The following is a 13,733-nucleotide window of genomic DNA, read 5'->3' on the forward strand; positions in this document are numbered from 1 at the left end:
TTATCAAAGTTCTGTGTGAAAGTGTCAATGGAACTGCACATAATATCAACAAACTCACCGAGCTGCTCCGGTCTCTCTCTTAAATTACTCTCACAAAACAGGTATGATTGTGTCACTATACATTAATTAAGCATGGAGTTTGCATTTGTGTTCTTCGTACATAAATATACAATTCAACTCCTACATCTTTTGTTTGTCACATTCAAAACAAATCTGCCAATAAGTTTTAAAAATACCTCTTATTCTTTACTACTGGTTTTGCCGATACCATGCCAAAGTCGCCTTGGTAGTATCACTTATTCTCTTGATCTGCGATGATATTCATCCTAACCCAGGTCTATTGAATAATCATGAACTGAACATAACGCATTTAAATGTGCGTAGCCTTAAAGATAAAGTTGACATACTTCAGGCAGAGTTCTGATACTACGACGTCATATGTCTTACCGAGACATGGTTACATGACGGTATAAGTAGTAACGATATTTCAACTCCGGGTTTCCATTCATCTCTCAGAAATGATGGACAGCGCAGCGACGGGGGTGTCGCATTGTATGTAAAAAGTAAAATGAGTTTTGAATATATGGAGAATTTAACTATAGCTGGGCTTGAGGCGATGTGGATTAAGTAAGAGGTAAAAAACGGAATTATGTTATAGGAACGTTCTATCGGGCAGACAAAACAGAAGCTTACTGGATTTAATCGAAGATTCTGTCAATTACGCTGCTGATCTTAATATGGACACAATTGTAGTTGGTGACTAACAATCATCTTCTCATTGCCACAAGTTATAAAATTAATCAATCACAATAGGTATTTGGACTAACACATCTTATAACTGAACCTACAAGGATTACACCTAGTTCTGGTACATTAATTGATCTTATTTGTGTTTCAAGTGTTAGCGCTTGGATCGGGTGTTCTAGATCCTGTGCCTAGCGATCATTGTCTTGCATACGTCACTATCAAAGAGTCGATTGCAAAATCGATTAAATACAAGAGAAAAAGATCAGTCTTCGCTAGGGTTCTCCAAGGCTCTGTCTTAGGACCCCTACTGTTTATAGCTTATATTAAGGACATCGTTGAAGGAATTAACAGCAATATCCGTCTCTTCGCAAATGACACATTACTTTATAATAATAGCAGGTCCTGATGAAACTGCTCTGTGCCTAAATAATGATCTTGGTAAAATTTCTGATTGGGCTGACAAATGGCAAGTTACATCTAATCCTAATAAAACAGACTCTATACAATTTTCTCGTAAAATACAGCCCAGCCCAAAACGAAATTTAACAATGAACGATAGTAATATTAATGACTTCATAGCCATAAACATTTGGGACTTACTTTACAGCACGATTGTTCCTGGACTGACCATGTAATCTGTATTGCTAAAAAGGCTGCACCCATGGTAACCATCAAAGCCCATCCTAACCACAGCATCAAATGGGACAAGGCCAAAACCATCGTAAAGAACCAGTCAGACTACAAAATTCGTAAAAGTTTGGAAGCAGTACACATCAAGAAGATAGGACCCGCCCTCAACAGAGATGAAGGATACTACATTCCCAATGCCTACCATCGCTTGATAAAGTAATCAACAATATTTCTTGTGTACATTACCTGTTTTATTCCAACTATGTACATCAACCCCATCCATTGTATAAAACATCCACCTGGCTTCCTATCAGTTGTATAAGCTCTAATTCAGTCCTTGTATGTCACCCTACTGGCTTCCTATCAATTTACTCAATCTCTCGTACAAACGTTGTACATCAACCTCATCTATTGTATAAACAACACATTCCCTATCTACTGTAACCACTACTCCTGTATATATTCTCTCAATTTTTGACTCAGGTATCACTTGCTTGACAACGACATTAGAACCTATGTCGTAACGTCGCCTCCACAGAATAAAAGAAGTTGTATATATAATAATTATTCTTCATCGTATCTCACGTAAAACTTTACAATGTACAAACAATTTCTTATGCCTATTTTCGATTATTGTTGTCACATTTGGGACAATTGTACCAAACAGCAAGTATTAACACTTAAAAAAACTTAATCTTGATGCACTTACAATTATTTGCGGTGCTGTTCGCGGTACGAGACATGATAGAATTTATCTTAAGACGAATTTCCAACCACTATGCACTCGAAGATGCATTCAAAAACACTTCGCATTAAAGAACACAAGACATCCACAAACAACTCAGGCACCAAATGAGCCATTTCGGAACACATCATCAAATTTCCTCAGCACAGCGTCAGTTTGGACACTGCATGTTACCCTATCACGTTACCCTATCTCACCACATTTGCACTTCGCCCTCCCGGCAGCCAGTGAATGTTTGAAACGCCAGTAAAATCTACACTTTATACGCACAGATGTCACATCATAGTACTGATAATAAGATCCTAACGTAATAATATGATCAGGCGTCTAGCAGGCCATTTGTTTTTCGTGCAAGCCCGATAGATTGAAAAGCTATATATTTAGATAGTATTGACGGCTTGCCCAACTTTCATAGCAAAAATCATGTGTAAGCCCGGGCTTTTCTATCTAATTATGCTAAGCTTCTGATGATCATAAGATGCCTCACTAAATACATTTAGTTAGATTTTAAAGACCATGTGTATTCATTGATCTTGGATTTATGTTTTGATTTATCAAAGTAAGACCAGTGATCGTAACAGTATACAATTAGTTCGGCAGTGTGTGGACATCCGAGTGATATATTCTCCAGTCATTTCTTCTGAAGCCTGTAACACAAAACAACCAGTGGTGGTATTGTACATATTTTATATGCATGTATTTCACGACATAGAAAATGCATTATTTCAATAAATACTGTACATAAAATATGTATGTAACATCCAACATCACAACATCGCTGTGGCGGCTTCTACAACCATAATGCAAAATAGAAAATATAGAAATATAGAAATATCTCATTCCTCTACGTGTTTAAACCTCACCTACTATATGGACATGTTGTTGAAGGAGATAACTAGTGACAGTTCCAAACTACTTGAATAAAACTCTGAAATATCTAATGGCTAACAAGTTGAAACTCGTTTGAAAATATTCATCAAATGTTGCTGCAACGGCATTGAATGATCAAATTAACCGTTAACAAAATTAATCGAAATTAATGTTCATTATGATATACCATTAAGCATTTATTTCTATTGGCAGACATGTAATGACAGGATGAAAACACTACTTTATAATTACAATGATTTGAAGACGACAGATCACGTTGACCTATGCATGGAAGGAGTTCTGTAACGGCATTGCCAGCTTGTACCGTTATATACGAGTGACAGCAGATGACAACACTGGCATGGCCAGCAATCTTTGGACGGGACGCTAACACTGACATTACACAGTGAGTCGGTTAAACGCTGAACAGTGTCATTTATATCACAGAAAGAGCAGCCCGATTTGGTTTCACTTTGGTGTGGCCTCTGATCAGTGTCAGATTAATTTGGAATCTACACAAGCTGAATATCGGCTTACGGACGAATTCACATAATCCAAATCTGGAAGTGTTCTACAAAGGAAGTCGTTGGAACGTATCGGTCATTCCACAGATGGCAACACAGGAAAGCAGTTTGATTCAGGATTGACTCAAGACGTTGTAAGGGAGGTTTGTCTCCCAATCATACATAGTTTAAGTATGGTTATAGTTGTAAGATCCAAGTTGTCCATACCACAACATCGTGTTCCTTTCATCTCCATAATTCAGTTAAACATACAATCACCTGTCAACCACTGTCAGGTGCTACTCAAGGTGGAGAATGCAGGAACTATTTGAAACATACAGTTTAATATTCCTATCTGAAGTGAGAACTTTATGTGCATCTATATATATGTACTGAAGGCGTGTCAGTAGACATGACAATGCCTTCAATGACTGCAAAGGCACATATGGGTATGCACGCACGTGATCCGTGCTGAAGCTACCTAGCTAACCCAACAATCATAGCTGAGGGAGTAACAACGTCGGCAGGAATAAGGACAAGGAGAAAGTTGATATTGTCGTTGATGATGCAAACGTGATTTCTCCCTTCTAGGCGTCGCAATATGTGCACATTTGAAAGATTATATCGTTACAAACTACTATAAAAAACATGTTCAATCAACAACTGCACCCTGTTATTCGGTTCACCGAGGGAACTTAGTTCAACATGTTCAGAGTCTGTGTATACATTATTTAACTAAGGAAATCTTTGTACACTGACTGGGACATTACTGGCACTGTGTACATGGACCATACTGTGGGTGAACGTTGTCTATATCACACCTGTGACACCTGTAACACCTGTAACACCTGTAACAGCAGGTGTCTTGCACCATGGTATCACCGAACAGCATCATCAACACTCTGAGATCATGATACCCAGTTGCGTAGTCATAGTAACATACGTGCATGCAGCCACTGAACACTGGGAAACCCAGTTGTGTAGTCATAGTGACGTAACAGAAGGACAACGTCTTCCCCTCTGCCCTGATTAACGTCACATGGTCTCGTTGTGTCAGAGGTCAGCGATGTCAGCGATGTCAGCGATGTCAGAAGATTGGGTGGACAGGACACCGGCGGGAACAGAATATGCACGTCAAGGTTGGGACGGAAGGCACTGATATTCAGCAACAACTGCTGCTGAGAGTTTGGTCACAAGATGAGATCCTTTCAAGGAACTTGTCAATAAATAGTAACAATTATATTCTTTGTCGTTGATGCTCACACTCCAGTCAAAGGTCATTTGGAGTTCACGTATATCACAGCCACAGCTACATAGTATTTGGTTCCACAGAAGTATCTCCCATGTGACGTGGTCAAGTTATTCCTCTTCCTCGTCTATGGTGTCTGACTTGGGCTGCTCGGTTGTCTCCCCTTCGTCCTGGCGCTTCCTTCGCTTTTTCCTTCTCCTTCTTCGCCGCTCCTCTGCATTTTCCTCACCGTTGTCCCCACCACCGTAATGTAGGGGAGGTAAGTGATGTGCTCTGGGAGTATCATCCGGGTCCTTAATTGATCTGTAAAGGTAAATCCATCCAATACTTAAAATACTTCAATTGAGAAATCATAATTGGTTAGGATTTTATTACATTGCTTTAAACAGTACTTTAAGAGATTCGGGTCTTATAACCCGAACGTGGTTGTGACAAGGAATAGCAGGCCATGACGGAACTCGATCCAATGGCTATAAGCCTCTGGAACACCTAAAGGACACCTTGGACAGCGTTCCAGGACGAAGCTACCGATGATCCTGGAACACCTGAAGCAACCTACAGGTGATCTGACTGGCATTGGTCTTCCATTATAATAGGACCCGTAAAGGTCCGGGTTAGAATGAGCCTTCAGTAACCCATGCTTGTCGTAAGAGGCGACTAACGGGATCGGGTGTTCAGGCTCGCTGACTTGGTCGACACATGTCATCGGTTCCCAATTGCGCAGATTGAAGCTCATGCTGTTGAACACTGGATTGTCTGGTCCAGACTCGATTATTTACAGACCGCCGCCATATATCGCCGCTGGAATATTGCTGAGTGCAGCGTAAAACTAAACTCACTCACTCACTCACTCATTATAACAGACCGATATAATAATGATTATCAAATAGTATTAATGCACTAAATAAACAGTTATCAAAATTACCAAACCATTACCGAAACACAGTGTCCATAACATTGACGTTACGTAAGACAAAACATGCACGTGGGTTGCCATGGAAACACACTGGCATCAGAGAAGCTTCTAGACTCGTCATGTCGCCTGCAGTCAATCTCTTCAGTGAACTAAACCGATTTTGCTGAGAATACAAATTAAACTGTTGCGTTATTTAAGCTATTGAGCATGATGCCACGTTCTTACTTACATTATTGGGCCCCCAGCAGGTGCTCCGTTAGGAATTGTTCCATTTCCAGCGGTTTCATCTTCAACACTGAAATTAGTTTACACATAACAATCAAGTACGGCTAATGGGGAAATCCTTGCTTGCACTGTGAACACCTGAGTTGGAATACTTACCTACGTTGTCATGTTAACCGTAGCTTGGATGTATATTTTAATATATAATAAGGTTGAATGAAGTGTACATTATCACCATGGTATTGTGATATGCATCCTGGACACATTGAGGATCATAGCTTTGTTTCATGTCATTACAATCGGTTTACATATGAAGCTATGGCGGCGGTATGGTTCAGGGAATACAGTGAAGTCACATGGAGATTATAGAAATACTAGTACCACTGGATTGTCAAACACTTATGGATCCCTGATTAAATACCAAATGTGAAACACAAAAGACATATACATGTATAACAATACTACTTACAAACAAAAAAGGAAAAAACACCTTAAAAGATTATTTTATTTAATTTTATAACAATGTATATGCAATGAAAATAATAACAAAACAATAGAATTAGACACATTTTTCTGAGATTCAAATTATCACGTGACCCAAATGACGTATTAAACATATACACGTCCTTTGTGCTTGTCTACCTAATGTCTGCTGTGAGGTTATGTAACGGTATGATAAAACAGGAAAATAAATATTGTATTCTTCTTCCCACTACACAATGAGCTGAATGGTACATAGCACGTGACACATTTTACACGTGTAATACAGGAATGTATACATACGTACATACATATACTTGACCTTGACATTTATATCACGCGATCTTGAATACTAGCGTTAATGTCTATTGTCTGATCGCATATCTCGCAATACCTCAGTCATATCACGACAATATCTACACAAGTCCTCATACGAGGTGACCATGTTTGGAATCAAACCCGGCCTTGACGACACAACACTGGCCACATACCATTACATATATGACGTCATTCTAATCACAAGCTACTATTGACGTCATCAGGGATATTAAGAACTCGTTCATGAACGGACAATATGTTCAATAACTCGTCACTAACTTGAAAAGTCATACAATCATGTATATATCGTTTTGGACTCCATAATGTTGCATTTTCTGAAGAACTCTGTTCTATATACAGTTATACATTGTCTTAAACCAATCTATCATTTAACACAATCATATGTCCCCGAAGAATCCCTGCCTTCTACTACAACTCCACTTACTCGAAATGTCGATATCTATGTGTGAACATGTATTACGAAGTTCTTATTACATACCTAAGGGAAATACAATATCACATTGTGAAACATTCATGATACTGCTGCCAAGATAATGTGATGTTGCCTCACACTATGTACATATAGAGAGGTGATAGGATCTAGACACAGGACAGGGGTATACACGGAGAACCGAGAAACAATGTTATACTGTAAATGAGCTGGTACAGCTAGTGTGAGACAATATGGCACAACGAGGACGGAAATATTCTTCTCGGTTTTTGATCTTCTAGTATAGGATGCTACAGTAACATAAGGAACATCAGAGAATATATATTACATCACTTTCAATGAAGCAGAACATAGATGTGGATATAGGCTGTTAGTAAACGTTATATGACAAAACACTGACGACGTTCTCAAACGTCATTATTGTTATGAAACGCCCCAGTGAGTATTGTATTGAACTTTGTGTTGTTGTATATTATATTCAGACTGTGCACTCGAATTGCAAAAATTGTATGTTAACATTACCCATGACCGTACATGCATCGTAAGACGACGATCAACGGGCGAATTTCTGGACACGCTGACTGAATGAGAGGGATTTTACACCACTTCTGGCAATATTCCGGTAGATGAAGTGAGATGGTCCCTACAAATCCCCGAACACCAGGGACTTAGACGATATCTACATGTATCGTGTATTACTCACGAAACATTGATACGTTCACGAAACATTAATATATACAACTCTTGTATAATGAAGTGATAGGTGGAATGTTCGTCATATTCGCCACGTGTAGCAATACCTCAGAAATATTATACAGTGAAAACTCAGTCATATAGGCAAAGGAACAGGGACGTTCGTGGTACAAAGCGAGCGCTTTAACAACCAGTATACTCCGCCGTCCCTCCTACAGTTATAGACATACAGACGCTAAATGATTCATACTGTTACTATGGCACTTGGGTACATACAGTGCCGTATAATATACACTAATGTGAGTCTATCTACAGATATATACACAGAGGAAGTAACACAGCACACAGAGTTTCTACTCCAGCATCTAAGGAACACACAACACATCTAGACTACCAGTGTACATATTGCAGGATATAGCCTCGCTCTCAAAGTAAGACACTGTAATTAGGCACGGTTATTGGGCGTTATCATTGTAATTTGTTCAGACTATGGCAACACAAACAGACAACAGGGCCCTCGTGCTTATCAACATTGATACATTTACACAATGGGAAGTGTTTTGTTTAAACTGTACTGGAATACATTTATTCACATAATTAAGAAGGGCTGACATGCAATATGGCTTCTGACACCGTCAGTACTTCACGTGGGATACAACCTCATCACCTGTACAGATACTGCCGATCACCGGGCTAACAATGGAGCCTGCCAATTACCAGTCCCCAACAACGACACGAGGACATTAACAACTCACATAAGGCCAAAAATCCCTGCATCGGGGACGGACACCGTCTGAACCCAACAGGTGCCCGTTTATGGAACTTTTCAAGGCAGAAACACACGTAGCACCAGAAATACTTCCTTTTGTCTCATGTGACCCGAGAATGCGTTCCTGGCACCAGTGCTAATACTAAACCACAGCGGTATCTGCTTACAGATGATGAAGGATTACTTAACCGTAAGAAAGTAAGATTGTTTATGGATACTAAACCGTGAAGTATTGACAGCGTTTTACCTGTACAACTCTGAAGGTGTTAGTTGTCTCAGCTCACACTATATGCATATAGACCATGAACATGACATGTAGGAGAAGTCGTGTGTTCTATATGTCCCATATAAGACGTGTACTTACAGCTGGATTGTATACACGGTCAACTAGACAGGTTCTGGTGTGTTATCAGGCATACATCACTGTACACCACACGAAAAGATATGCTTTGTATATATGCAGATGGTTGTGAAAGGACGGACACGGTGCTGGCATACAGACATGTAACTAATCACACGCTACAGTGACAGAAGCGAACACACAGTGACTGCATATACCTCATCTTGTCGTGCTCTTTATGTACATGATTATTGACATTGACGTGCACATCCTGCCTCGACACAGCTGACCATTGCGGACGGGGTCTACAATACATGACATGCATAGAGATATAAGTGAGTGGCATACAGTAGTGTCAGCATTTCAATACCGTCTGGCTCCGATGTCGCTTTTTACCGTACATGCTACGTGGTTCTATGTACATGCATCCTTTATTGGTGCTCTGTAACCTCCTATCATACTATGTAATCTTCCATGATGCTGTGTAACCTCCTATCATACTATGTAACCTTCCATGATACCGTGTAACCTCCTATCATACTATGTAATCTTCCATGATGCTGTGTAACCTCCTATCATACTATGTAACCTTCCATGATACCGTGTAACCTCCTATCATACTATGTAATCTTCCATGATACCGTGTAACCTCCTATCATACTATGTAACCTTCCATGATACCGTGTAACAGTATATGATGCTGTAAAACCTTTCATGGTGTTGTGCAACGGTTTGTGATAATATGTAACCTTTCATGGTGTGATGTAACCTTTCATGGTGTTGTGTAACCTTTCATGGTGTTTTGCAACGCTTTGTGATAATACGTAACCTTTCAGAGTGTAATGTAACCTTTCATGATGCTGTGTAACTTTTAGTTTGTGCTGTGTGACCTTCCATGGTGTGATGTAACCTTTCATTGTGTGATGCAACCTTTTCTGGTGTAATGTAACCTTTCATGGCGTGATGCAACATTTCATGGTGTAATGTAACCTTTCATGGTGCTGTGTGACCTTTCATGATGCTGTGTAACCTTTCATGGTGCTGTGTAACCTTTCATGATGCTATGTAACCTTTCATGATGCTATGTTACCTTTCATTGTGCTGTGTAACTTTCATGGTGCTGTGTAACCTTTCATGGTGCTGTGTAACTTTCATGGTGTGACCTTTCATGTGTTGTGTGGTGATACATGCTATATTATACTTATATTACACTGGGTTTCCGTTGAATGAGCATTCTGAATAAATGAGGTTTTCCGTTAATAACATGTTTGTGTTCACATTTTAATGTAACGTCACCTCTTCCGCCAATGTGCTGTGCTGCGTCTCTCTGTCTCTGTCTGTGTGTGAGTGTGTGTGTGTGTGTGTGTGTGTGTGTGTGTGTACGTGTGCGTGTGTGAGCGGGTGTGCGTGTGCGTGCGTGTGTGTGTCTGTATCTCTGTCTCTGGCTGTGTGTGTGTGTGTGTGTGTGAGTGTGTAGTCTGAGTGTTCTGACTTAACGTGAGCATACACACATGCACATGTGCTTCACGAACCAGTGTGTTCATGTTCTGTGAACAAGGCGAGTCCACCCATGCTAGTGTATGGTGACTTACATTCATTATCTCACCTGGCCACTCCATTTACTAAACACAAGGGTGGATTGGTTAGTTACCCTGTCATACCCTGGGTGTGTATATGGACATGAAATGTCGACTACTCTAGCAGTAACTGACTTAAATAGATTTGTTAATCAAGTGCAAATATATACAGATCGTCCATTTACATAGCACATATGCCTCTCAGTCAAATACATTACATTATATCAAGAATATATGCAAGAAACTAAATAAGCACTCATTTATACAACATGTTAGATTATCATAAATGATTAGTCTGGAAGTATCATATTCAGAGTATTTTCACAATAACATTTAACACAGCAGCAACACAGCCTAATGACAGTTCATGATAAGCCAGCTTTCTTACTCATACACACATATATATATATATATATATAAATAAATATATCATCACATTGGCATATGTCATACAGAGAAGTCGTACATCTTGCAGCGACGCATTGTGAGATTAACGCCGCTCAAGCAAAGTTTAAAGTAACGATATGAAGTTACTTGTTATTCTTAAAACGAATCAGGTTTGATATGCAATACCGAGACAGTAACGTCAATGCCGATGGGCGCGTTGGCTTCCAAGCCGCATTAGACATTTTTCAGTCATCGGAGGCATCTCATAGACGAGTAACAGGGTGGCACCATATCCACGTGGTGACGTGGTAACCAAGTAACAGGGTGGCACCATATCCACGTGGTGACGTGGTAACCAAGTAACAGGGTGGCACCATATCCACGTGGTGACGTGGTAACCCAGTAACAGGGTGGCACCATATCCACGTGGTGACGTGGTAACCAAGTAACAGGGTGGCACCATATCCACGTGGTGACGTGGTAACCAAGTAGCAATAGCTATACCCTCTCGGACATATGGCAGCCAGGAGTTTTTTATAATATTAGTTAATCTTTTCGTTTTGTTAAACCATTCTATTAGAAGATGACATAAACATCACATGTTAAAGAACAGTACACTATAAGCACGCAATGACACATTCCGACACAGATAGCAAGTATACTTCAAGACACAACAACACAACACAGAACATATGTTATTTAGGCACGGCAACAAATGTGTTAATTATACACGCAGTAATCGTCAGTATATAATGACACATTTAGACGTATATAACACAGATACACCAAGACCCAACAGCAGAACACACAGCATGTGTTAGTCAGGTTAATGGAACACGTGGATCAGCGATGAGTCTGGGATGACCTTCACCTTCATTGTCTGATTCCAATGCCGTGCGGCTCCTCTCCAAGTATGAATACAGCACACGTGTTAATAGACACCATGACACAGGTGTTAACAGACGCCATGACACAGGTGTTAATAGACGCCATGACACAAGTGTTAATGACACATCTAGACATATTTAGGCGGCAAACCTGACAGACGGTTTCTCGGGGTCAGTAGAGGACGTCTCCACAGCTGTTGGCGTAGCCTCCGTCTTGGCCACTAACGGGGGAACCACAGGAGCCACGCGACCTTTCGTCTCTTTCTTTTTGCCGCATTTTCCTGAGACAGAAAATCCACAAATTACATACAGGAATCAGGGCTCTGGTGCCGACTGCTTCATGCGGGAGGGGCTGGGCTGGAGGTGTGGTTTGTTGGGGGGATTTGGAATGTAGATGTGTGAATGGGGTGTCCTTGTATTGTGTAGTTCATGTCCCACTGCAGGATTTAATGACTGTGTATTTCCATTACTTTGGGTTTATGTTTCCGACATGAAGCTGATACGCCGCCAAATGCAGTGGTACACTCACTCACCAACGCACTCCCTCACTCACTCACCCACGCACTCACTCATTCACCCACTCACGCACTCACTCACCCACCCAACCAACCACCCACCCACCCACTCACTCACTCACTCACTCACTCACTCACACCATGCAACAACTACCCTGTATACAGAATATAGAGGATGATGGTTACTGTTTTGTTGAGAAGAGCGGATCCAAATGTTTGTGTTCAATGACTGTTAACCGTCAAATGCACTCATCGATAGTGCAGGTTAAAAATGGCGACCTACAAGTTTCTTTTGAGTCTGAATCAAGCATCTTTGTGATTGTCAGCCTGAGTAAGAAGTTAGGGAAATGATGTCACGTGATTCACCAGGTGTTTTAAGCACCTTACTCTGAACGCGATGGCACACGAATCATTGTTTGGGCATATATGGATGTTTCTGGTCACACGTAGCGTACAGCTTCAGAATTATGTATCACCTACACGAGAATGGAAGGAAATGTGACAGTGTGTTATACGGACATACTAGCTGTACACAACTACGTCTAATTGTTATCACACAAATACACAACTGCACGACAGAATGGCTAAACCATACATTAGCAGCAGCGGAACGATACATTGACATGCTAGAACCTACAACCAGAGCCTACAGACAGAACCTACAGCCAGAACCTGCAGCCAGAACCTACAGCCATGCAGGTTGGTGTATATGTGTGTATCTTACTGGGCCATTCAACGGAAACGTGTCTTTTACGCATTAGACTGGTGAGGGAGTGAGAGGAACTTCAAGCATTGCGGTTTGTGATGTTTGAGGGACATACAATTTAGATGGACAGAGAGTGGGTTTTGCTGGTCAGAACTTCCATACATGAACTCTTACTACATATAGATTTTCAACATTTCGTTTTGACAATTGAGTGAAAAGGTTCCATATGCCGCTGTCTCTATAACACAGGTTGAGTGGGTTTTGCTTCCTTAAAAAGATACTCAGCATCTCCGAAAACGTGCTTGTTCGTGTTCAGCAAATGTGTGTGTGTGTGTGTGTGTGAAAGGGAGAGAGTGAGAGAGAGAGAGTATGTGTTTCTTTGTATACGTGTGTGTGAGTATATACGAGTGGGAGTTCTATATGTAGCCACGTAAAGCTATATAAATAATACCATTCTGATCAACATGAAAATAGGAAACACTATCTACGAAGCAAGGGGTGTACTTGAATGGTCTGTTTCATGGTGAATTATTGAAACTAAGCTCGGCAACAATTGAAGTTAGTTAGTTAGTTAGTTAGTTAGTTAGTTAGTTAGTTAGATACATTCAAAACACGAATGTGGCCACAACACTCAGATACGATTTGTGATGTGAACGGACACGTAAAGAAGTTGACAAGTCAGGTGTGGTTTCTGGTGAGACAAGATTTACATAATCAGTGGAATGAAC

The 13,733-nt window shown here is 40.5% G+C and overlaps 1 protein-coding gene and 1 long non-coding RNA gene across 2 annotated transcripts in view; both read right to left on the bottom strand.

Moving 5' to 3' along the window:
- Positions 1 to 2,792: 2,792 nt before the first annotated feature.
- Positions 2,793 to 13,733, bottom strand: part of LOC124289385 (hemicentin-1-like) — a 67,937-nt gene continuing 56,996 nt past the window's right edge. Inside the window, exons 16-19 of the mRNA XM_046726011.1 lie at positions 11,936 to 12,065; positions 9,152 to 9,238; positions 5,890 to 5,955; positions 2,793 to 5,047 (exon numbers count right to left, since the gene is read on the bottom strand). Coding sequence (XP_046581967.1) covers positions 4,855 to 5,047; positions 5,890 to 5,955; positions 9,152 to 9,238; positions 11,936 to 12,065 — 476 coding nt within the window. The 3' untranslated portion in view covers positions 2,793 to 4,854. The remainder of the gene's footprint in view (positions 5,048 to 5,889; positions 5,956 to 9,151; positions 9,239 to 11,935; positions 12,066 to 13,733) is intronic.
- On the bottom strand, positions 9,698 to 11,212 carry LOC124289355. Its single transcript, XR_006901677.1, has 3 exons — positions 10,097 to 11,212; positions 9,763 to 10,062; positions 9,698 to 9,722 (listed from the first exon to the last, which is right to left on the bottom strand). It is a non-coding gene; the product is annotated as an uncharacterized LOC124289355 (long non-coding RNA).

Source organism: Haliotis rubra, unplaced genomic scaffold, assembly GCF_003918875.1.
Source record: "Haliotis rubra isolate DU_JTF1 unplaced genomic scaffold, ASM391887v1 Scf1119, whole genome shotgun sequence".
In the NCBI taxonomy this organism is placed as follows: Eukaryota; Metazoa; Mollusca; class Gastropoda; order Lepetellida; family Haliotidae; genus Haliotis; species Haliotis rubra.